This window comes from Calonectris borealis, chromosome 1, assembly GCF_964195595.1.
Source record: "Calonectris borealis chromosome 1, bCalBor7.hap1.2, whole genome shotgun sequence".
Lineage (NCBI taxonomy): Eukaryota > Metazoa > Chordata > Aves > Procellariiformes > Procellariidae > Calonectris > Calonectris borealis.
Window position 1 is genome coordinate 56,159,399 of NC_134312.1, and position 25,208 is coordinate 56,184,606.

Here is a 25,208-nt window from a genome sequence, read left to right on the forward strand (position 1 = left end):
CCAGCCAAGGATTTCTTCCTTATTCTAAGCCTTCCCTTGCACCTTGCAGTTTCTCTCAGCAATGCCTTACCCAAACAATTAACCTGCAGCTCCCTTGTCTGTGCACGCCCCAAGGTATTCAAGAAGAGACCATACAGCCTTTCTTCGAAGTGTGCTGAGAGCCGTTCTGTGCCAACAGGAGAGGAATACAGCTTGCCATACAAGTAGCAGACAGCAGCCTTTATACCTTCATTTGGGTATGTCAAGCCCATCAGCAGATGATCCACTAAATTATCTAGCGTGAGGAACAGAAATCGCAAACATTCACACCAACGAACTGACTTTTTAAAAGCACCAGCCTATTTCCCTTGAAAACTTGCAAAAGCCCACTGGACAGACTGGTGTATGCAGATTAATGAATGCCACAATTAGGTGATGTGCTCACCACCACCTGTCCCACTGAGCAGAGGTACAGCAATAAATGCCTAGAGGAGCTCGCTGTTCACCATATGAAGATCCATCATCCCAGATACTTCCACAAACCGCTACGCTTGCTCACCAGATCCCCAGGGTCTGGACCAAGGAAAGAAAAACTAAATGGGTGTTGCCGGTGATGAAGACCCACAAACCCCAGTTCACAGAGGCTGGTTTTGCCAGGCTGGCTAAGAGCACAATGACAAGCCTGCTATGAAGGTACTGACCTGCAACCCAGGAGGACTGAATGTCACTCTGACTTCTGGACAGGCTTCTCGTGTGACCTTCATGAATTCACACGGGGGACAGGGGAATGCCTGCATGTGTATGTGTATTAGGGCTGTGAATACTACCCTTCAGTGAGGCATGACACATTACTCACTGTGCTCTACCACCAGTACATCAGCAAAGCCTGGGATGGTATCTGCCAGCTTGCCCAAGAGAGTGAACGTGGGCAGGCTGCCTCTCATGGTAGTTGCTTTGCACAGCTGTAGAGGAGACAGAGAAAGAAAGTGTTTCACTGGTGAGGACACAGTCCAAAGGCAGAAATGCACCCAAACCAGCAAGCTCTCGGTGATACATAATCCTCCAGAATAGAATCTTTTCCTAAACTGGGTCCTCTTCATCACTTAGGATAAATCACAGGAAAACCCTGAACACACCACTAAGTCTCCAAAATGTCTTTTAATTAATCCAAGAAATCTCTTGCTTTTTGCTCCTTTCCCTCTCTCTCCCCTCCAGCTCTTACATGAGCAGATGAACCAGCTGAACTTCTCCCCACTTTCGCTACTTCCCAATTTTTTGTACCCCATGGGACCATCGCAAACTTAGGAATGAAGAGAGGAAGAGCTCACAGCACAGGTTGGGAAAGCTCCTCATATCACTGAAACAGTAAGGTAGGAAAAGAAGAATCTGAGGAAGCCACTCAGCTTCACACGAGCGTCATGAAGCCATACGGCTGCACGGCATCATAGGAACAATAGGAAGACACCAACACTGCCAAAATCACAGCAGGGGAGCTGGCACTAGGACATCCTACTGTAGCAGAGGCTGCATCCCAACACAGTAGCTGCAGTCTTGCAGGGCCGCTCATTCCCATCTCCTCGACCCCTAAAGGATTGAAAGGAAGGGCAAGGAATTCATCTTCACTGACCTCTTTTTGGCTTTCATCCAAAATGCAGTGCAAGTACTGTTCTGACTTCAGCTCCACTACAAGCCGCACCAGAACTAGGCAGAAGAAACAAGATCAGTAATTCACACCCAAGAGCTCTCACAATCCATCTTCCACAGGGCTTTAGCAGACCAGAGAGCAAAGAGCTTAGAAATTAAATGAGCACGGAGGTGCTGAGAGAGCAGAGTAACATCGGCATTCCCAGCACTGTTCCTTCTAATAGCCCAGCCCGAGCTCTCTGCAGCAACATTACAGCAGTCCTGTTCTAGCTGCACTACAAACCATGCATGGAAATGAACTGCAAGCGACAAACTGAGCATCAGGACACCAAGTAAACATAAGGAACCAAGAAGGGAAGGAAACAAAGCCCTAGCTTAAAAGCATAAAAATTTCTAGTAATTGAACAGAGCAGGCTTCCTACAGTATGAAAATTGGCCTTTAAAAGCGTATCTTTCCGGAGAAGATATCAGAACTGAAACTGCTGAGTATCCTTAGATGCAGACTGAGAGCTCCTCCTGCTGCTGCTACTGTCCCCGAGGTAACAGTGCAGTCTATCAGCCATTCCGCCCCACTGCAGTTGTCCCATATACCTTGCCAGAAAGCAAGGCCCCCGTCACCTTTGTGGTACTGTTCACCCCCTCAGCCCCAAGTAAGGGCTGTTATTCTTGGTTCACTGCAACTTTAAAAACTCTGGCTGCTCTGTCCTAATAAGAGGAATCAACAAGAAACTGTGTTTACCAGGCACTGGCTGCACATCACCTGGGGTTTCCCTAACAAAATCACAAGGCAGTTGCTTCATGCTGGCAGGCTGCCTCTGCTTCCACACGTATATACCAGTGGACCAGTTTCAGGAAGCAAAGTTCCTTTTCTGGTATTTTTAGAACCTGGGCACCTGAATGTTTAGCAGATAAAGTTTTGACAACAGCCCCCTTACTGAGACGTTGTGCAGAATATTCTTCCATAGGATTTGGTAAGGCTGTCTTGGATGTATCTTGCTGTCATGGCATGACTGATTTGAAAAACACACTCTTTTGATTTGTATTCTAGGAAAGCATCTTAAAAAAAAAATACCAGAGACTCCTAGGTTCACCGTCTCTTGGTATAGCCAGGGCAATACTGGAGGTTTATCTATGAGACCTCCTTTAGCTAAAGAGCTACACATCTCAGCAGAGGCATATCTTGAGACGGGTGATTTATAGACGGTTTAATGGCCCTTTCTTGCCCTGAACTCTCAGAATCTCTAAAAACTTTCAAGAGTTAGGTAACACTAAGTTAAAATTCCTCTGTTTGAGAGCATCCATCTCTCAACAGACTGGTAACATGACAGAAAGACTTCTCGCCTTTTCAACACCATTTCAAGCAAGTGCCTGAAAACTGAAACCCCTCTGGAAGGAGCTGGTCACACCTCCTTTCATCTTTCATGGAGGAAATAATTGCATTGCTAATATCACTAGACTCAGCAGAGATGCCCAAGATCAACTGGACTGCAGAGATTCCTTTTTCAGCCCTGCAGGCGTTTCCTTCAGATTTCAAACGAAGGACTGCTCACAAAGAGGAATCTGCAGCCTGTACAGCTAAATCCCAAATACTCTCTGTCCTGAGGAGAAAGCAGTAGATTCCAAAGCTCACTGAAGCCTACAGAAAGATTTCCATTTGCTTTGAGACTTTGGTCAGGTCCAAAGATGAGGCATTGTTTACCACTGTTACCCATCTGACACTAAATTCATGGCAGACACAGAACCTGTGAGAGAAATGCTAAATATTTAAATCTGCATGCACTCCCCTGCCCCCAAATATTGGAAAAGTCCGCTCGTCACTGTTGCATTGATAGAAAATAGATGGTCTTCCCAATTCAAGCTGTGTAGAAGCCGAGCATCTCACTATAGTTATCAGACAAGACAGAGCCTCCCTTCACAAACTGTCAGTAATTGAGACGTGGCATCTGCCTCTCACCTTCTATGAATAGGTCCAGGGCACCGCTGTCTTCCACAGTATGCAACATCCCTAAAAGGTAAACCACAATCAGCCATGGAACTCATTCCTGCTTGTGATCATTAGTGCTGTAATGCCTGCTTGCAAAAAGAGCTGCAAATTTTTTTCAGAACTGTTTTGTTTTCCCCACTTCACATGACACCAGCCTGACTTTGTCAGAGGAAAGTGGATACTCTCAGGGAGTATCACAAAAGGTGCCTCCATAAGCAGAACACAGGGACATGAAGGCATTCGGTTTTCTTGCAAATTTTTTATGTACTTTATAGTTGAAGTCAATGGTTCCACCTACGTAAGTAAATATGTGACTGCTACCGTCGCCACATCTCACTGCATGTATCCAATATCATACATCTGAAACAACATTCCAGAATGACAGAAGCTAGAGCCCTGCTGTGAGTTGTCCCTTCTATCTCCCATTCATACCAATTACCATGAACAGCCTTCTCCCTCCACAGTACTGAAAATCCCGAGACAAAATGTGAACACCAGGTTTAAAGCATATGGAAACTATTCCAACGTTAAATTGAACCTGAAGGCACCACTTCACAAGTCATTTGTACAATGAGAATGTAAGATTGGATGTATTAAAATAAGCCACTGTCTCACTCTACTACGCCACAGCAATGAGAAACTCTACCTCCCAGCTCCTTCCAACTTCAGGTACCTGCAGCATCCAGCATCTGGTTCAGACGCCCACTTCTGCCAAACCACTTGTTTCAACACATCCAATCAAATAACCTCCCCTCTGGAGACTCCACGACATCTCAGAAATTTGACCAACTAAAGCAATGTTATGACATTGCAGGTGAAGAAATTACTTATTTCCTGCCTCATCTGCCCAATTCTCAGTAATTTCCTCACACTTTGGAAAAGATTTGCATACAGCATTAGTGAACATTGCAGTATTAGCTGCATGAAATTCAGGCTTACCTAAAATTCACCATCTCCTCATATGTAGCACTCCACACTACACCTCTGTTCTCTTAACCCTCTTTCTTCTGCCCGTGCTTATCCCAATATTCTCTCTCCAAAAATGAATGTATTTTCCTGAATTTACTATTAATACTTCCTCCACAGCATTGCTCAAACCTTTGGGGGTCCCTCTTGCACCAAATGATCCTTGGTTCATTCAAGCTCTATCCAAAATGTACATGCCATTGTTTTTAGCCCCAAGCTTAGACTGGGATTCCAACTACTCTAGGAGTTACACCAAGCACAGTAAAATGCCAAAGCTGTCCCCAAACGATCCAATTGCAAAGCTTCTTAAAGAGAGAGAGAATAATTATTTAAAAACAGACAAAAGCGTTGAAATGCAAGCACAGCTCCCCTGTCTTCTGAGGTATTTTGTGTTAGGGTCGTACAGTGTAGGACTGAATTGGCCATAAGCACTACTCCCTCCACATCTGTATCGGACTATGTGTGCGGACAGCGCTCAACAAAAATTTCTGTGATGGAGAGAACTAATCCTGTACAAAGTTCTGTTTCTAACAAAGCAGCTCCCAAAACATGCACAACACAATTTGTGCTGGGAAATCAGCTGGGAAAACAGTTTGAATTATTCAGTGCGTCAAGGCAGGCGAAGGGGCTTGTAAGTCACTTTCCCCCAAAGAACAAGAATTATCTGTGATGTGCAAATGAGATCATGGCATTAAAGGAATCCAGTATATTTGCTCTTTGAAGGCACTTGCATTCACACCCTCCACCTTTATTTCTTCTCTGTCAAGATTTTAGACATTTCAAAGACCTTTCCCACAGCACTGCTGTGCAAACACAAACCAGTAAGAGATGTTTAAGAGCACAGAGACTGTTATTGGAAAGGCACATTGAACACAATAATACATTGAACACTGTATTCTGCCATGAGGCTGACCCACCAGAAAGAAGCAGATATTACAGTCCTACGGCTACAAGGATTTCTAGAAATGTAATGTGATGGTGCGAAAAAACCACTATGCAGATTCCTATTTTGCATGTTTGTTATTAAATCCTACACCACCTTTTTAAGCTCACATTTTCATTTCTGTATGGATCTTTAAATAATGCCACAGTTCAGCAAAAAGAGAAAGCACTAAGGCATGAGACCAGAATGGAGGGCATTCAGGGAAGAGTCATATGCCAGGCACTCCCTGTTCTCCAGAAAGACTTTAAAGTTACGTCAGGATACTTTAGAAAATGGCAAGAGCTTTATGAACATACCAATCCTGCTTCTTGGGGAATAAGGAAATTAATTAACCTATTCTAAATCAAATGACAGGCAGTTTTCCACAGGGAGTAATAACACACCTGACATAGCATGGTGGAAGTACGGAATTCAGTACCTCAATATTCTTTTGCTTTTTGTTTGTTTGTTTGTTTCAAATGTGGAGAAGCTTCACATTTATACATCTATTCAAAAAAAGGTAACTGCCTTCTCCCTGCTGCTGTGTTAGGCCACAGCACAGCTCTTACCAAAGAGAGTTCCTATCAAATGAACGCAGACCCTCTCGTCTGGTGCCAGCAGCTGGACGACCGGCAGCGCCTGCCAGGCCAGGGCATCGTGGAGGCGGGAGAGGACGTGCTTCTTCCGCACCAGCTACGGAGCGGAGACAACAACCCGTTAGCACTCAGGTCCGAGCCGCCCCACAGCTCCCATCACCCCGGGGGGGGGAAGAGTGCCACCAGGCCCCGAGAGCCGAGTGCCAAGGCGATCCACTCGGCCAGCCTCCCGCCCCAAATTCAGCGCAGGAGAGGGGGCAACCAGGGCGGCGGGGTGGGGACCGCTGAGGGGGTGCCGCAGCGCCAGCTGTGAGGGGGCCAACGCTCCGCGGCGGGCCGGCGGAGGCCAGCTCTGCCCCGGAACGGGCGGCGGGGCAGGCGCTGCCCACCGAGGCGCTGCCGTCGCCCAGGGTCTCCACAGCGCAGGCGAGGCAGAGCGGCGGGCGGAGCGGCAGGGCCCAGCGCGCCCCGTGCCCGCCGGAGGGCCGCGCGCAGCCGGCCGCCATCGCCCAACCGCCGCCACGCCCTGCGCATGCGCGGGGCCGCTGCCCTTGGCGGGCGGGGGGTGCCCTTGGCGGGCGGGGGGTGCCCTTGGCGGGCGGGGGGTGCCCTCGCCTCCGTCCGTGCCCTCCCCGCGGCTCTGGGGGCGGCAGCCTGAGGAGGAGGCGGCGCCGCTACCCCCCCCGTCTCCCGCAGGGCTGCATGCTTTTATAGGGCCGCTCACAGGGCACCCCACCCGCACAGCCCGGGCAGGCAGGAGCGATGCTCCCCGTTAGGTGCTGAGCGCCCCCGGGCAGCCGGGGCGGAGCCTCCGCCCCGGGCCCCGCCCCTCCGCCCCACCCCTCCGCCCCACCCCCCGGGCTCGCGGCGGCCTGACTTCCGGCGGCGACGCAGCGCGCAGGAGGGCTCCCGCCTGCTCCCCCTCAACGCGCTCGGGCCGAGAGGAGCGACCGGGCCGCAGCGCGCCGCCCAGGCCGCGGCCATGGTGAGTGGGGCCGGGCGCCGGCCTCCTCCTCGGGGGGTACCGCGCTGGGGGGCCCTGGGGCGGAGGGGCGCTGCCTCCCCGGCGGCTGCAGGGCAGGGAGCACGTGGAGGCCGGGCGCCGCGGGCGGACGGGGCTGTGGCCGGTTGCGGGTCTCCTGCTCGGCGCGCTGAGCCGGAGGGAGGGTGCCCGGTGGGCTGGAGGCACCTAGCGACGGGGGCCCGCTCTCCCGGCCCGGCCCCGCTGCGCCCCGTGGGGAGCGGGAGCCTGCGCTGGGCTGGCGGGAGGGCGGCCGGGGCCGGGCTGGAGCCGCGCGTGAGGGCGGGCGGCGGAGCCTCGCGGCGTGGGGTCACCCCTGCGAGGTGCTGGGAGCGCCTGCCTTGGCTGAAGAAGTTGCCGTTCTGCCAGCGCCGGGCGCTAACGCCGCTTGTGACTTCGTTGCTGTTCCGCTTCGCCATTGGTGTTAACATTTAGGAGCTACTTGTAATTTGCAGAAATAAACTTGATACGTGCTTCTCTCGGGAGTTCTTTAAAATTCATGTCTGAACTCGTTAATCTGCTGCTGGCAGGAGCTTGTTCTTCTGCACGGAAACACTTCATTTTATATAGTATCCGTGGTGGCAAATGCCCGAAGACTGCCCTGTAAGTTCATTGCTAGTTTGTAGGATCTAAATTGCCTGTCTGTGTGAGTAGAGATCTCTCTACTTTGAATATGAGAAGAATCCCTTTTTATAAATAAAATGCAGTGGGATTTTTAGTGTATGTGCAGAGCAACTGAGAATGGTGAAGTGACTCCAGTAGTCAGTATGTGTGGTGGACATGATGCCTGTGTAGTGTTGTTCAGAACAAAGCCTCATTTGCTCCTGTTTTAATACTCTCTACTTTTTCCTTTCTCTAGAGTGAGGCAGAAGTGAATCCCAAAGCTTACCCCCTGGCTGATGCACAGCTCACCAAAACGCTACTGGATCTCGTGCAGCAATCCTGCAACTATAAGCAGCTACGCAAGGGAGCCAATGAAGGTGAGACCTGTGTGTTGCAAATCATAGCAAGGATTTTGTGAGAACCTGTGGCTAGAGATGGGCTACTAACATTACATAGATGTGGATATTGTGAGCGTCCCTCTCCTTCCTTCCTTCTCCTAGCCTGCTTAAGCAATATTCAGGGACAGAACTAAACTGTAATCTTTTCAACATTTATATACAGTTCTGGTAGATGCCCAAACTGGGTTTCTGGTGCATGTCCTGTGATCATGGTGGTGTGGCACTGGGATTACCAGATGACCAGCCACTTTAGAATCATGGAAAGATTTGGGTCTGAGGGGACCTCTGGAGGTCTCTAGTGCAACCTGCTCAGAGAATGGCTCCCATCACAGCTGGATCAGGTTGCTTGGGGCTTTGCCTAGTCAAACTTTTAAAAAATCCTGATCTCTAAGGATAGAAACTCCACAGTCTCTCAGGACCTGTGTCCCATGGCTTAAACCCCTGTCATAAGGAGACAAAAAAAATATAAAATTCCAGCATGTGCCGAGAATCTCCCTGAGGCAACAGTCACAGTCTGCAGCTTGTCCTTTTTCCTGTGCACTCACGAGGACAGTCTGGCTCCATCTTCTCTGCAATCCCCTTGAAGTAGTAGAAGACAGCAGCCACATTCCCCCCCCCCCCCACCTCAGCCCTCTCTTCTCCAGGCTAAACCAGCCCAGCTCCCTCAGTCTCCCCTCATCCCTGGTGCCCCCCACCTGTCAGCAGCCCCGGGCTGGCCTCGCTCCCTTGCGAATCTCTCCGCTGTGCTCGAGGGCAGCGCTGGGCACAGTACCCCAGGTGCAGCCCTGTGAGTAAGCCCCTCCCTACCGCTTTCCTTTGGCCTGTCCTCATGCTACTGCTAGATCTCCTTCTTGCTCATGCTAATTTCAACATCTGCTAATGTTGTCGTTCGTTAGATGTGCTTTCCAGAAGGACCTAGGCTTACTCTTCAGTTTCTTTTACAGCCACCAAAACACTGAACCGAGGGATAGCAGAGTTCATTGTGATGGCGGCAGACGCAGAGCCCTTGGAGATCATCCTGCATCTCCCTCTTCTCTGCGAGGACAAGAATGTACCTTATGTGTTTGTGCGCTCCAAGCAAGCCCTGGGCCGGGCATGTGGTGTTTCCCGGCCTGTCATCGCCTGCTCCATCACCATCAAGGAGGGATCACAGCTAAAGCCTCAGATCCAGTCTGTCCAGCAAGCTATAGAAAGACTGTTGGTCTAAATGCCCATGAGTTTAAGTGTGTGTGGAACAGGAAAGTTGAAGTCAGGGGGAATTAATGTCTAGCTTCAGTTGAGATTATAGTTTTGATATCAGTGTTTCATTTCAAAATGCCACGTTTTTGTTTAATAATGGCTTAATTCTTAGTGTTTCTGTCTCTCCTCCCCCCTCTTCTCTATTATTCCACTCCAACATGTTCATTCTCATTGTATTAATTCTTGAAAAGTGATTGTACAACTGTATTTCCTGTTTGATGTTTAAAAGAAAGAAAAAATTTTTAAAAATACCCCCTTATCTCCATGTCTGCCTGCTCAGGGCTTTTTTAACCCACCCATTAGCTTACTCTGTGTTGCAGTATTTCTGCTAAGCTTCACCCTCTAACAGGTGTGAGTAACTGTGTTTCTGAACGATTTAGTCTACTGAGGATAAGGCACGCCGGTTCCCCGCACAACGTGTGCACGCAGGCTGCTGGAGTTGTTGCTTTCAGTGATGGAGCAGCGTAGACCGCGTACAGGGCAGGCAGCGGCTACTGTGTAGCAGCGGACGGAGCCAAGATCAGTACGCATAGCACAACCCTTTTTCTTCTTGAAACCAGACAAGAGACTTCTGGTAAGAGGTGTATGGGGAGCAGAAATCTTATGGCAGTGCACAAGGGGAAATCTCTTGTCTCGCTTATTTTTAAATACTGACTTTTTAAGAAAAATAAACTTGCTGACAAAGCTAAATATAATTGTCATTCCCTTGGGGAAGCATTTGCAACTAACTGAAGTGTTCCTACTTGTAAAGCTATACTGCTCAGAGATTGTCTAAAGGCTATTGCAGTGTAGTAGTTCATACTCCTTCAGTTTTCTTTGTGTGGACTGTATCAGTGAGCTTGGGCTTCCTAGCGTATTTAAGTACAAACCACATGGTAGAGAGCAGCCTGTGGTGGCTGACAAATACCCTACATATCTCATGCTTTTAGGGAAGCTGCTGTACTGTAGTCACTTGACTAAAGGTAAACCCTTTAAGTCATGGCCAAGGCAACAGAGCAAGTAATCTTTCAGATAAAACAACTTGTGTCTCAAGAAGAGAATGTTAGATAATCCCATGTTCTGGAAAAGCATGAAGCACCACCAGCATTCTGCGTTAGTGGTGGTTTTATGGAGCTAGCTTTAGTTAAATGCATATTGTGTAATAAATGCACTTACTGCTCTGAGCAGAAGAGTCCAAACCTCTGTGTTGGAATGGGTCACATCAAACGCATCTTCTATTGCAGGATAGCAAAGCAAAGCTAGCATGGAAAGACCAATAGGTATAACAGCAGAAGGGAAGATAAGTTCTCCTGTAATGCTTCCACAGAGGCACTAACTTCACGCCTTTAGTAAGTATATCCCAAGCAGATGAAAGCATCTCACGAAAGACTGAAGACAAATCATGTCTGTTTATCTTTGTAAATGGCTGATAACGAATATCCTTGCTGAGGTGAACTTAATACAAAGTTTTTAGAGTCCTTTCATTTGTATGAAGTTTAGAAATGCTGCTGTTCCCTTCTGATGCTGACTGTTGAGCTAGTTGTGTTTAAAACCACAGCTTTGCAAAGGACTTGCCCTATTGTACCATGCCAAGACAGCTGATGTAAGAAAAAGCACATAAGGACCAGAAATAAAGGACTCTTGAGCAAGACAAACTCGCTTAATTTTCTGCTCTGAAGCCTTCCATCATCATCCCTGTTGAACTTCTGCTTAATGCAATAGCCTGCTTTAACAAAAAAAAAAAGCCAGGAGGAAGATCTAATAACCCAGACAAACCATGCCATAATCACCCAAAGCCTGGAACACACTGTGCCTGGGGGTTAGCAAGCCAAGAGAGAAGTTAACAAGGGCATTTGGGGAATGAAAATTCACGATTGAGGACAGGATAGTCTCACTATTTTATTGCGTTCAATTCATGCCTTGCTAAGAGAAGCATTTACAGTAACTTCTTTGCCGAAGGGCAAAATAAATTGATTGCTTAAACAAATTTTATTAAAAATAACTATTATAATGCAGGCTGATTGAAAGTATAACAGACTACGTAGCTTCAATACTGCAGAGCTCAACATGGGCTAGCTGCTCTTTTGAGAGGAGCTATGGAGGTGGAAGTGAGCAGCATGCTGGCACAGCTAGGGTGGTCATAGTGCCAAGAGAGCGTTCACAGCTGGCTCTGATACATGTGCCACACTACAGCATGGGCACGACCTTAATTCTTCAATAAGTTGCCCAACGGTTTGAGTGTCAAACACAGGAAACCCTAAAAACACCACGCAGACCAAAATGGATACCTCAAGTATCCCATGTTTGCATCCTGTAGAAAGTTACAGTTTAGCTAAACAATTAGTAGTGTTTTCTAGAGAAAGAGCAATGACTTCTGGGTTTAATCATCTTGTGCTGCAAGACAAGTGGAGCATGGAAGTTTAAAAACCAAAACATAGCCCCAGATGCAGCCTCCATAAATATGATTAAAAAACATAAAAATACTAGAACAAGGGCTACTCTCCACAACGTGCTTTTTTTTATTTTTAAAGCACAGATCTGAGTACAGAAGCCTGCACAATAGTCTGACTCACTCGCTACAGAGGTGGAAAAGCTCTATGCCATCTCAGTAATTTAATTGGGGTAAGTGCTTGCAGCCTTCCAGGGAACATGACTTTTTTTTTTTTTTTCCTTTTTTAAACCAGCTTTTACTATTACCATTTAAAAATGGAAGACCTGGCTGTGCAGCTTTTGCCCAAAGGATGGGCTACTGCTTCCCAGTCATGATTTTCTCCTTTATGGTCTGCTGGTAATCTTTGTAACGCCGATGATGGAAGAGAATCCAATTTGATTACAAGCACTGATACTGACTGGCTGTCTTGGAGAGTAGAAGGGTAATACACTACATTTATACCCTCTGTTAGCACACAGACTTGACCGCTTGAATTCATATGGTGCCAGTGACACAGATCATTCTGTTTTCTTACTCACATTGAAATGAGTTTTGCTGTCTTTATGATGCAAAGATGGTATAGCCAGTGTTGCAAAGTAAGAACTCCAAAATAACTTTTATTAAGAAACCGGGAAGGCACAACTGTGTTCACTTGCAGTGGGTGACCTGAGTTAGCAGGGAATTTAATTCTGCCTTTGGCTACCATGAACAGAATCCAACTTTGCAGAGATGTGTCATAACTAAGAGTAAAGAGTTTCTCCACTGCTAGATTCAGCAACATTTAGTCGCCTTCCCCTCCATAACAAGACTAAACAGACGCAGCATCCACATAAGACAACCAAAACTTTAAGCAGAAGGAAGTCAACCAGCGCCTTCTGCTCCTGCTTAGTGCTCACTAAAGTATTCAGTTAGCGCATCCATGAGCTCCTGCTTCTTCCCCCCACCCTTCAGCCCGTAAAGCCTGCATGCGTCCTTCAGAACAGGTACAGTGAGCTTGCCTAGAGTGCCCTTCTGCACATGACTTCGCAGCTCATCTTTTGAGACTTCTACCTTGGGCCTCTTCTCAGTTTGACCATCAGAAGCTAGAAAAATAAATTTTAGATCACCAATATTTTAAAAAGTTTCTTAATAGAAAGACATCAATGTTTCTTATACATACCACAGTTAATGGCCATTAGCACATGGTACTTTAACAGCTACCTACACACTCACAGACCTAGTTTCCATATTGTGTTTTATGAAGTAGGTGTCACTCACTACCTAAGTCATATAATATATTTCATTGATACGAATGATCTCAAACTCAAGTATGAAACTTTGTGTTGTGATGGAAAGATTACCCCCAAATGAAACTTTTAAGGGATGCTCACCTAGACAGGAGAACGCAACTATTCCACAGGGAGTTCAGCTAACTGACACTCCCACTTCCTGCAGAGTTTCATAGACTCCCAAACTACACATGAACTTCAGCATTACTTAGATATTTAGCCCTAAAGACGCCTATCTCGGACTTGCTAAACAGCCCGTGCATAAAGTCTGCTTCCTCACCAAGAACACAAAATGAAAGCATGAACGATTTTACTACTCCATTGTAAAAAAACCAAAGTCGTTAATAATTATAATGATAAAAATAATAATAAACAAATACATATTTTGCAGTAATTTACCCACATTGCTTTCTATACTTCTCTGTTTTTTCACTATGCAGTTTCTCATTCCAGCAGTTTTCTAGCTGGATTCCACAATATCCTCTACTCTCTAAGAATCACTGCTGGATATAAGTCCACTTTGTTGTGGAGATGAGTCAAGAGTTACTGCACAAGCAGCTTCTTTAAACTGTGAGACAAACTGAAAATGCAGAAGCCTCTGCGTTTAACAGAAGAACACAGACACCAGGTTGCATGTCTGCATCGTCATTACTTACCTTGTTTTCGCTTTACAGTCTTCCCATCAGGATTGTAGTCAGGGGGATAAACCAGCTGCTTAAACTCCTCCACCAGGTTGCCCAGCCTGCAGTTCATCTCTTCAACCTTTGGCACTGGCAAAAGAGAAAGATTTGCCCTCTCAAAAACAGAGTGATCACAGGAAAGTCTAAATGAGGCCATCACCAGATACAATTGTGTTTCTGCAAAAACTAGCATGCAAGTGTCTCGCAAGCATGCAAAATGCAAAGACCTATGTCATGATATTCACAAATGAGAAACTTACAGCTCTTGGTAATATCAAGAGTTTGTATGATACATATGTAATGGACGTGCACATATCCCTGAACGGGAAATATATAAGCAGAACAAAACTGACATGGTGGAAGTGATATAGAAGATCTCCTACCTGGTTGCACTGTTACCCAGGTCTAATCTCAGATTATTTAAAATACAACAGGTTACTACCTAAGGTTGCGAGTAGTTTGGGGCAGAACAGCTTGTTTCTGTCACGTATTTGTATGATATCTAGCACAGGGACCTAGATTATTTATAGGTATCACTTCAGAAGAGACAAATAGTTTCTCTAACGCTATTCCTGGAATACAAGATAATTTTAAAAAAGGAACTTTCCCTTCAGGAGTACGTTTCTATCCTTTGACAAGATATTCATATTGAAACTCTCATAGCCACAAGGTGGCATCGTTGCCTCCTAGCAGAATAACTCTCTAAGTAATCCTGCCCATTTATCAGATTGAAATATTAATTAGACTCCTGAAGAGAGAAATTTCAGAGAAAACATTTGTCACCACAGAAAAAAGGTGATTCAATTTTAATTTTGGAGGGTAAAGAGATCAATTTTTCCTTTATCTTAAAAGTGACAGCATTAGAAAGTAAGGTTTCAAGATTTCAGAATGGACACATCCAGAATTCTACATCTTGGGACTGCACACAACTAAAATATTTTTTAAAAGACATTTGGTTTTGTAGCAGCACATCTCTGACTTAGAACAAAGTCAAGAGCCCTCTACCCCACCTCCCTTCGACCCACCAATAATTCTCACTTGTAAGATCCTCAGCTTGTTCTGGTTCCATCATATCCAGCGCCAAAGCCTCCAGATTCCTGAAGTGCTGCTGCAAAACTGGGTTCTCAAAGCTATCAGTCCTGTCAAGAATTCCCCAAAATATCAATAAATGCTGCCAAGAAGACAGACAAGACACATAAGATCTGCCACCAACCTCTTTCAAAGTAAAACTTCCCTCTTTCCCACATAACAATCCATCCCATCAGAAGAACTGCTCTTCCTCTTTTCAATTTACCTGCTGAATCACTATCCCGTCACGCATCAACCACATTAGAAAGCTGTGCGAGACAAATGGGGACAGTGGCATTCTACTTTAATACCAGTTATGCTACTTTCCACATACGTAGGAAAAAATTTACCATAAAAGTACTTTGTAAAATTTATCCTATCTATAACGAAAAAGGCCTAACTATTCTCTCTAAAGTGCTCTAATTTAAATGATCCAGGTCTGATCTGCAATAGATTGGCAGAACAACAATAAAATGTGATACCTCTGCAACAAACGACAACAGCCTAGAGAACAAGAACAATTCTATAAAGAACTCCAGAACGTGCTACACACTCACATGGTGCCTGGGTATTCAGAATAATTAAGAATAAAGTTTGGACAAAGCTACTGCAAAGGGAAGCAATTTGCATCAAAATGCATCAAAATCCCATCTTGTGGACACCACAGCTGAACAACGTATGCATCAGAGCAAGCAATAATGTTATGTTTTCTTCCCCGTGTCACCCCCCCGCCGCACACTATTTATCTCCATGTACCTGTATTTGAATCTGAGTTTTTGAATTATTTCCTTCATTTTGTCCACCTGCTCTCGACTGGCTGGCACTTTTTCTGTAAAATCAACATTCCGTTTGTCATCTGCATATGGTAGGAAAATGATGTGGAAACCTACATAGAAGAGAGAGAGCAGAGAACAGTTATGCAGAACCATCGCCTCAAAACAATAATTTACGGGAAAGACTAAGATTTTTATTAGCTAGGTCTGATGACTCCCCAAACTAGCTACTATTTTGCTGTAAACAACAGCAATCCATAACACCTCCTAGTACCTACAGCATGATACTCAATCCCAATCTCAATATATATAACCAACATCACTAATGGCTTTTTGAAAGAAATTCAAACTAAATGCATAGCTAAGAGCTGAAAACTTGTCACCTGCTTTTTATACAGAAGATCAACTTGTGCACCTTCCCCATCCCTCACTAGATATGAGCTTGAAAAAGGCTTATTTGAAAATTAAGTTAATGCCCACATTTCAATTCTGAAATGCTTTACACTATACACTAGCAGCGTTAGTCCTGTACTTTACATCCTCCCCAGAAGAGGATTTTCCAGTTAAAGAGGTGAGAAAATGGAAAAGAGCAGGAGTCTGTCTTTGCTCCCTGATCATTCCCCACTCAGCTGCTACAGTGCGAGGCTCAGTATGTGAGATTATTTACTTAAGGCTTTAAAACGTATCCAAGGATACAATAAAATTCAGGGAAAGACATTCCGTCTACTCAGCAAACAGAAAAAAGGGCTTTTAATTTTTAGGTCAGTTACTAGAATCTGCTAAAAAAAACGTAGGAGGTGGGAAAATACTGTAGCCATGTTACACCTTAGCAAGCACTGATGCAACTGGAGTTTTAAAAATAGATTCAACATTAGATGCTTACAATGACAAAACTGAAGAAAAGGGATGTTGGAAAGCACTCTCCCCAGTTTTAAGGGGAGCAGCACCAAGAATATTTTTATGCAATACAGGAGGCTATTATGCTGACTGCATCTAATCGTGCAGGGAAAGGCAGCATCTCTTCCCATACCTGGAGGGGTTATCTGCACTTTTTGCTCATCCACCTCCTCCTCCTGGGGAACGAGGGCCACGAAGCGAGGGGGAGTGTTCCGGCGGGCGGTGTATCGGCACAGTGCCATCACCTCCCTCTCCAAACATTTCATCAATAAGGCATTAAATAGCGTTGTACTCCCTGCAAAGTAAAGACTGTATTGGTCAGATTGACAGCTTTGCTCCTTTGTCCAGGAACGTAACCCTAGATATTACAGTTTCAATACCTGTGACTTCTTTGAGATGCTTGCAATATTTCAGAGGTAAAAAGCAACTTTTGGAAGGGGTAGCCCTCGAAAATGACAATGTTAGGGTCTCTCCTGACCAGAGCAGTGAGAGTTCTGGTGAAAGAAATGAAATCACTAGCATCTGAGCAATGAAATACAGTTGAAAATTGGAAACAGGTATCGACAAAGCCTCTTTCTGCTCTGGTGGGACACTTTAGTAGCAGCACATCATAGGACCTTTTGCAGAAGTAATACACTAAGAATTCAGCTTGCGATATTCCTCTCGAGGTACACATTTGCTTTGTATTTTACCAGATACGGTGGTCAGGAAAAGACTGACAGATAAACAAGGTGTTTTGTTCAGGAAACTGCTAAGCTGGAGAAGCCAGTGTAAAGGTTCTTCTTTAGTCAGACACTGCAAAGCATCTGGTCATAACTCAGCCCTCTTTATCCAGCAGTAGATTGAGGAGCTGGAGTTTTTTCTTTACTATGCAGCTTGGGATGGATTAATACTATATTTCTAGTTAAGCAGACTTACATATACACATAAAAAGGGGAGAAAAAGCAGTCCTAAGCATCCTCTCCCTCTCTCTTTACAAGCCTGTAAAGTGCTATTAATTCAACCGTACTTCCTGAGTATTGTGTTTCCATTCCTAGCTGATATGGACTTAAAACCAGCAATTATCCTCACTGGTTTGGGGTTTGTTTTTTGTTTGATGTTTTTTTTTTTAAACCACCTTTGCCTTCTTGTCAGGTACTAGGATCCTTCACTTTCATGAACAACAAAACCAAATATTTTGGGACTACATCTGCACAGTTTGATTAGCTGCTTGTCACGATGGATGAAACATGAAGTCCAAACGGCTTTTCTGCTATTGAAGAAAAAAAGAATTAACTGCAGCTGAGAAGGGCAGTAACAGTTAATTCTATACTTTTTAACATTAGCAAGTTTTAAAGTTAGACAAAGATTTTACACTCAATGTTCCCCACTCAAACACACTATGAATCAGCTGGTTACCCTGATGCAAGGTGGTGAATCTTCTCTTGCCATCTTTACTTACCACTTACTAGGGACTCCTCAGGATAGATGAACTGGGAGGGCTTGATATGGTGGTGGTGTTTTAGCATTGCAAGTGGTTTGAAGCCAATCAGATACAAGCCTGGAGAATCAAACCGTTTTAATTCTTCTGTTTCCTCTTTCTCCAGCACAATCTGGCGGTTTCCATATGTCTAAACCAGGGAAGAGCAGATAGTAGTGCTGCCAGCATAAAAAAAAATGGCAGGGGGGGAAGGGGGTGGGGACAGGAGGAGGATGCAATTGCTGTCTTCCACTACTGAAAAGAGGGTTATAGACAAGACAGAGCAAATCCTCATCATTAGCGCACACTGAAATGGCAAGTCGCAGTCTGTGACCATTATCCCAAGGGAAATTCCACCTGGACATCAGCAAAATGCACTTTCCTAAGACAATGGTTAAGCCTGGCACAGAGAGGCTGTCACATCTCATCCTTGGGAGTTCTTCAGAGCTGTCCCAAACAAACCCTGAGCGACCTGATCTGGTTTTGTGAGTCCTGCTCTGGGCTGGGTTGGACCAGACATTTTCAGAGGTCCTGTCTGATTCCAAACTTGCTTCAGCAGATGCACACCAGCTACCTACTCCTGGCAGAAACAGTGACCAAGAAACAACGCTTTTGAAGCATCGCTCATGCATCACAAGAACAAAAACATATTGTAGTCCAGCTGCTGAAGTTAGACATCAGGGCTTAATGCTCAGCTTTCTGTTCATCTCCTAATGTTTATTTAAAGAAACTGATGTCCAGTATAAATAAACTTAATATTTAATCTTGAGACAACAACTTTAAGAGCCTTTGGCACGGAAGGACACACAAAGTGCACTTGTGATAATATACGTAGCAACTGAATATCCTGCTTTGAAACAAGGCTGTGCCTGAACAGAACGTGACATTCAATCTGCATCAGCCAAACTATCAAGCAGTAAGGCAAAGCAAAGAACAAAATAACACAAAACAATGGTAATATGCCTTTTTTTTTTTGTTTGGAAAAGAGCTCCAACCCTTGCCGTGATTCACACTTCTAAGTTTAATAAAATGGACAAAATCTGTTCCTAAAGAATCAAAAGATAACACCAGCAGCAATAGCACAAGGCCACATAAGGTCAGGCTCTGACAGCCTGGTTCTGCCTTACGGAAAGAAACGACCTGTGTTCCTGAGTGCGCTTCCACCAGTGGCTATGCTTTCCCTTGACAATCATGCCAGAGAGACAACCCACCCTCACTCTGCACAGCTTACAAAGTGACCAGGCTATCCCCAGGGGCATACAGAAGTAAATATTTCTGCATCTGATCTTGAAAGTGAAATACAAACAAAAGCAGCACGAGAATCAGCATGTCCCCCCCCACATCACAGAGACAGGAAAAAGCAGGCACATAATCAATATGTTACCTGAGCCCGTTTTGTGTCACTAGGCAGAAGCAAGCTGCCTGTTTTTCCATTAAACATCCTTGTTTTTGTTTTAACTGGTTCATTAGTTTCCCGATAAAGCTTCACTGGGTATGGCCTATAAGCTTTTTGAATGAGGTTGTAAACACCAACAGAAAGCGACAGATCTTTGTTCAGATACAGATTTAACCTGTGTAAAAAAGCAGATACAGACCTGAGACTTCTGAAAGATCACTTTTGCAAAAGTAAGTCATCTCGTCAGATACCTTATTTTCTCTGACCTCCTCCTGCTCTCCTCCCCCAGAATCACATCTATCTCTGGAAGCAAACTATTACTTGAGACATAATCTCACTTGTATAAAAACATTCTTGCAATGCTGTCACTTCTGGTCATAAAAATGATTTAAACACAAATAATTTACCATACTTTACCTTTTTTCACTCTGAAGGGCAGCTGTGCTCAAGCAGAGCACAGGACAAGTTCACATTTAGGCACCCCACTTGTGTTTAATGCAATGTGACCTCTGAATTCACGCAGAAGGCAAAATTCCCCAAAAGAACCCCATCAAGACAAACAATACCACAATTTAAGAAAAGAAATAATCAGAAGTTAGAGAAAATTTCAGAAGTAAAGGTTTAAAATTGGAGGTAATCTTCAAGTTCTGAGAGCAGAACAGTGAATTACTGTGAATATTACTTCCTCTCCTCTAAAAGGTATCACTGGTACAGGATTCTTCCTCCTCATTTATCAGAAAACTTGAGGAACATTCCCAGAAGAGGAAAATAAAGCTGTGAGCAGGAGCAAGAATGCCAGTGACAACAGCTAAGGTTGGGATTTTTTAAAATATATATTAAAAAAAACACTAGGCTGTGAAGTTCATTCCCTTACTGTGCTTCCCACATCATTCTGCTATGAACTCACTCATTAAAAAACCCAGCTGGAGTATGTGGTTCCAAAAATACTTTCTACCTGCTTTGTCAAGATCGCTTTAATCTTTCCATAAGTATCTCTAATCTTTCAGTAGGAGATCAGAAATATCAAGGCTGTGTGAATCCACACCAAGTGCCTAGACAGACTTGCCACATATAACTATTTAATAATAGGCCAAAATACCTACCAGTCACATTGAGATTAAATTTTTCTAAGTTAAAACTAGTAAGAAAAGCCTAATTTCAATCAGATTTCACTATAAACTACCCATTTTATATATTGCAGATTTTTTGGTAAGTATTTTACTTGGCAATGATGTCAATTTTTGAAAAATGATCATTTCTGGCTAAGCTCAATAGAGGAGATGTCACACAGAGGAAAAAAGGAGGCCTAGCTTCACTCCCCACTCTTCTCATCCACCAAGGACAAATATCCTTGGAAGCTATGGAAGAAACACCAATCTTGGACTAAGTAATTAAGATTGAGAAATGTAAGCACTGATGCCTTTATAGACCAATCATTCCAGAAGAGGGAGGTGAGATGCAGTCTAAAAATAACAGCAGGTGCCTCCACTGAATGAAATATCGTAACTAGGCACAAACCTGACTAAAGTCCGTTTCTTTGTCTCCTTTGCTCGTACTTTCTTCATGAGATGTTCCAGTTTCCCTGACTCCTCAGGTTGGATCCCAAGGTCCTCATCCTCTGCTATGTTTATGATATCCCTGTAGAACAAAGAGATATCGAACCCTCCAGGCTTCTTCAAGTGCATCAAGTCCAGGATGATACCTAGAAACAAAGTAAGAGATAGGAGGAGGATCACAGAAACTGCTTTTTTCTTACATCGGCATGTTTCTCAGCACTCTCAGATTTCTCTATTTAGGCAAAGAATTTAAGCAAGAATAAGCTCCAAATTGTCATCTGTACCAGATGTGAAAGTTTCTAGGGAAAGAGTCAAAAGAACGTAGCATAGAAAACGTTTCCTCCCTAATTAAGAATCTGGACAACACTGTGTATGAAACAGCTCTGACAAGCTCCTATAAAACATAATCTTACCTCAGGCATAGAGGGAAGGAATGAGTTCAGAACTTCCCCTTTCCCAGTTATAAGGGCTAATGGATTAAGGAAGCCTCACAACTTCTAGATCCAGCACATCTGCTGAACTCCAAAAACATTGGTTATCTCAGCTACATAGTTGAACTAATGAAATATTTGCTCTCTAGTCTCTGAGCTCAGGTTGCTGTTCTTCAGCTAATTCAAAATGGAGCCATTAAAGTAATTTTCCTTTTGTGTTAACTTAGTGTTATTATTCCCTTCTTGGAAAATGGTGGAACAATGAAATAAAGTAGACTTTGTTTTCCATGGCCCTCTCAAGTCCTGATTTATGCTATCAGAGTAGAAAAAGAGATCCTAGAAAATAAGTGTTAGTTGCTGAATACCAGATTGGATAACAGACTTTCTGATTTAGATTAGATACCAAATTTCTATATAGAAAGCTTCAGAAAGATTCCCCAGTTCTGGTATTTTACATTCTTTTCCCATCACAAACTTGCAATGCACTTAACATCTGCTGCAAGGATACATCACTTTTATTCTGCCTGAAATTAAAGGGGAAAATAATGACCTGTGTCTCTCAGATCACCAGCTCTGGTCCTGGCCAGCTTGGCTTTAGCACTGTCATTGGCATGAGGGTCATCCTCGTTGGTGAAGAGCATGATCCTTTTGTGGCTCAGTCTGACTCGGACATCACTGAAGAGATTCGAGCAGGCCCAGAGTGCTTCACCCAGTGAATAGTCAGGACTGTAGCCAAAGGTCTCATGGAAACGCACTCGTCCTTCATCTCCCCTGTATTGGTCCAGCTCTAGAACACGCTTTGCACCTAGGGGAGATAACATGCATTAGAAATACTGAAAGAAGTACCGCAAACGCTTCTTAACATGCACCGAGCGTCCCTTGCAGCTGACGTCTGAGTAATGTCCCCTAGCACCTCTGTGGCCCTCAAACACCTGGCTGAGAAAATTGTTCCAGATAGCCTAACACTCGCAATATGGCAAGCCGGTTACCACTTGAAAGCACCTACTAGGGCCAAGAGGACACAAAGAGCCCTGGCATCTTCCTGCTGGGGCAGGGAAACAGGCAGGGATCAAAGTATCGCAAACCCTCTACACTGAAAGGACAAGTTCTCAGCAGGAAAGGCAGCAATTGCACCCGCTGCAGAGGCACGGCAGACTGCTGCACCACCAGAGAAAGGAGAGGAGGCTGAAATACATCCTGCATCTCCACGGCACGTTGGGAGGGTGGAGAATTCCTCCTGCTCCCTTGCCCCACATGCCAGATAGCATCAACCTAGAGGTCAGATTCAGCCCATAGATCACAACACGGAGCACAGCAACATTCAGGGCATGTATTGACGACCTTTTTAAAGCTCTGTGGATTACTCCAGCCCAACTACGACTCCTTTTCCCACCTATCTAATAGCAGATTCTCTGTCTTCTCCCATAACTCTACAAAGGGAGACAAGCTTTCATTTTTCAGCTACTGCATTCTGCAGAGCTTGTTCCTTTGTCCTTCACTCAAATTCTATAACACTTTTGAAATCCCACCTGAAAATGTCTTCCCCCCCTTTTACTATTTTACTTTCATCTCCTCAGCTGTCATTTAATTAATAGCATAAGTGTTCATCATTACGTACTACATAATAACTAACTATAGTATTTCTTCCTTCTCCAGAACATGCTGCTCTCCAGAGGCAGCAAATATACAATTCTCTTCCTTTTTAACAACACCCACCTTTCACTTGCACTGTATCAGCATGGTGAAGCTATTGCCTCTAATGCAGGGAAAAGGGCAAGCAGAGAAGGTGGAGGAAAAAGGATGAGCGAGAAGCCTAAAGCGCTTGCTGCCAGAAAAGGGAGAAGAACCTAGGGCAGTCTTGTCAGGTCCCCATTGTAATTAATTCTGAAACTAGGACAAGGCACAGTTCTTTCAGGAGAACCCCATGTGTTATTAAACCTGCACCTCCCGGTTAAGAAAATGAAATCAAACCTCCTCAGAGAAAAAGGCTGTTATTAAAAGCTAGTAGACAAGATCCCCCCACAAGACTCTGCTGTCAGAGAATTTGTCACCACTAGCATGCATTCTTTGCACTCCTCTTACTAACTTTTCCAATTCAGCTACTGACATTTGTTATTAAGCTGATGCTAGATATTTTTAAGAAATTCTAAGAAAACAGAAGAGCTAAATTCAAGAATTGCAAAACTTATTACGAAAATAAGAGATGGAACACTCTAAACAGGTTAACATATTGGACAACCTGTTCTAGCCGACCCTGCTTGAGCAGGAGGGTTGGACAAGATGACCTCCAGAAATTCCATCCATCCTCAGCCATTCTGTGATATTCTCCATCAGCTGGAATCTGTGGTGCCTTAGCATGTACACACACTTTTCTGAAGTGCGGCAGACACATGATGGGCTTGCAAGAGTTCTGTTGAGATCCTCTTAGGTTTAGCAGACAGCAAGTGAACCACCATGTTAAAATAGATGAAAAGACATAGGAAAGGGATCTGCACCAACTATAACAGAAAAAGCTAAGCTCCCAGCTAAGCTTTCAATACATTTCTAAATCTATCCCCCACCGCCATGCATCTCAGTAACAAGAATTTTTTGTTCATCTGATAGCTCTCGGTTTTCAGAGAGACCACTTACTGACAATGCTACTACACAGATTTCCTTACTCCATCTTTCTTCATAACCTTCATATCACTTTACTGCCTTTACCTGGATTGTCCAGCTCCTGAAGAACATAGATGTACTTGAAATCTGCTGAGTTCTTGTTCTTTTCTGTACCATAGAACACGACACTTAACTGGTCCCTGTCACTACTAATAATTTTGCTGGTATACACATTCCGGATGCACTGAAAAGGCACACAAGTCAAAATATGAAGAACATCAGTGGCAGTAATGATGCAAAAGTTTTGTCTTTGGCAATTAGCAATTTATAGAAGTAGACTCTAGCAAACAGAGGAACTGTAACAAAGGCTTTAAGGTAAATTTTAATAGGAGAAAGAATTTGGGATATTGTTTTTCAAGAGGCTTTTTTTCAGTACACAGCCTTATGTATTTTTCATTACCATTCCCCTTCCTCGAGCAAGATCAATGAAATAAACATCTCTTAAATACACCACCCTGAACGCGGATTGGTCGCTCGTTCTATATACACTTCCCTCCTCCAACTCTGGGCACGGCCCATCAGGCAACAGATCTTCCCAAACCCACAGCCATTCAGCAATCTGAGTCGCTCAGGTTTCACAGTGACCCTACACCAAGAGATCAGGCAGAGCGACAACCCGATAGCCATACCCGTGGCCGTGCCGAAGGCGATCCCGGGAGGGTCTGTGAAGCACCCCCGAGGCTCCCTGAGCAGCCTTACCTGGAGGGTCATGTCAAAGGGAGTCGCTCCGTCCCCGTCGGACTCAAACATGGCCTTGGAGGCATCGACTAAGAAGATGAGGCTGTCCCGACCTGAGAATCTGTAGTCCGCTACGGAACGGGGGGAAACAGTTTTAGCAGCGGCCCTCTCCGCCCGCTGAGGCCCGACAGCAGCGGGTCCCGGGCTGCCCTCCGCGAGGAGGTGGTGGGCCCTTACCGACCGCCTCAGCCCCCTCCTCCTGCTGCTCCTCCTCCTCCTCCTCCGGTCCGTCGCTCCGGTAGTAGGACACCCACTCCGACATGGCTCCCAGCGCGGCGCGAGGCCCAACGGCCGCGGAACCAACGGCGGAGGGGAAGGGGCGGCCCGTGCCCGCAGCGGCCGCGCGAGCCGGCCCCGCCCGCTCGCTCTTACCTGCCCTCAACGATTAACCAACCGCCGCGGCCACGCGCCCCGCGTCGCTGCCTGCCACTCATCAGGGGACCCGCCTCCCATAGTAACTCTGACCAATGGCGAGAGAGGAAGGGCGCCGCGCCCTGCCCCGCCCGCGGGAAGCCGCACCTC

The 25,208-nt window shown here is 45.1% G+C and overlaps 3 protein-coding genes across 6 annotated transcripts in view; 1 reads left to right on the forward strand and 2 right to left on the reverse strand.

Annotated features, from left to right (window-relative positions):
* Window positions 1-6,597, reverse strand: part of MEI1 (meiotic double-stranded break formation protein 1) — a 38,884-nt gene extending 32,287 nt beyond the window's left edge. Inside the window, exons 1-6 of one of the 2 annotated variants that reach the window (XM_075153893.1) lie at window positions 6,481-6,597; window positions 6,065-6,188; window positions 3,578-3,628; window positions 1,607-1,680; window positions 836-941; window positions 71-274 (exon numbers count right to left, since the gene is read on the reverse strand). In XM_075153893.1, coding sequence (XP_075009994.1) covers window positions 71-274; window positions 836-941; window positions 1,607-1,680; window positions 3,578-3,628; window positions 6,065-6,188; window positions 6,481-6,597 — 676 coding nt within the window. Of the gene's footprint in view, window positions 1-70; window positions 275-835; window positions 942-1,606; window positions 1,681-3,577; window positions 3,629-6,064 lie in introns of both variants that reach the window. The other variant, XM_075153885.1, reaches the window with a different exon arrangement.
* A 32-nt stretch (window positions 6,598-6,629) lies between these two features.
* Window positions 6,630-10,986, forward strand: SNU13 (small nuclear ribonucleoprotein 13). Its single transcript, XM_075153929.1, has 3 exons — window positions 6,630-7,076; window positions 7,972-8,092; window positions 9,058-10,986. Exons 1-3 carry the CDS (start codon window positions 7,074-7,076, stop codon window positions 9,318-9,320), a joined length of 387 nt encoding a protein of 128 aa, XP_075010030.1. The 5' UTR covers window positions 6,630-7,073; the 3' UTR covers window positions 9,321-10,986.
* A 224-nt stretch (window positions 10,987-11,210) lies between these two features.
* Window positions 11,211-25,121, reverse strand: XRCC6 (X-ray repair cross complementing 6). Of its 3 annotated transcripts, none has more exons than XM_075153909.1 (12): window positions 24,864-25,121; window positions 24,648-24,757; window positions 23,994-24,132; window positions 21,841-22,095; window positions 20,822-21,005; window positions 19,292-19,478; window positions 17,890-18,058; window positions 16,582-16,743; window positions 15,535-15,664; window positions 14,749-14,849; window positions 13,687-13,800; window positions 11,211-12,844 (listed from the first exon to the last, which is right to left on the reverse strand). In XM_075153909.1, exons 1-12 carry the CDS (start codon window positions 24,946-24,948, stop codon window positions 12,648-12,650), a joined length of 1,833 nt encoding a protein of 610 aa, XP_075010010.1. In that variant the 5' UTR covers window positions 24,949-25,121; the 3' UTR covers window positions 11,211-12,647. The 3 variants fall into 3 exon arrangements, 2 of the variants coding, with proteins under 2 accessions (XP_075010010.1, XP_075010016.1); XR_012674182.1 differs by having other exon boundaries at window positions 12,693-12,844; window positions 14,736-14,849; window positions 24,864-25,036; XM_075153915.1 differs by lacking the exons at window positions 23,994-24,132; window positions 24,648-24,757; window positions 24,864-25,121 and adding an exon at window positions 23,530-23,675.
* Between the last annotated feature and the right edge of the window lie 87 nt (window positions 25,122-25,208).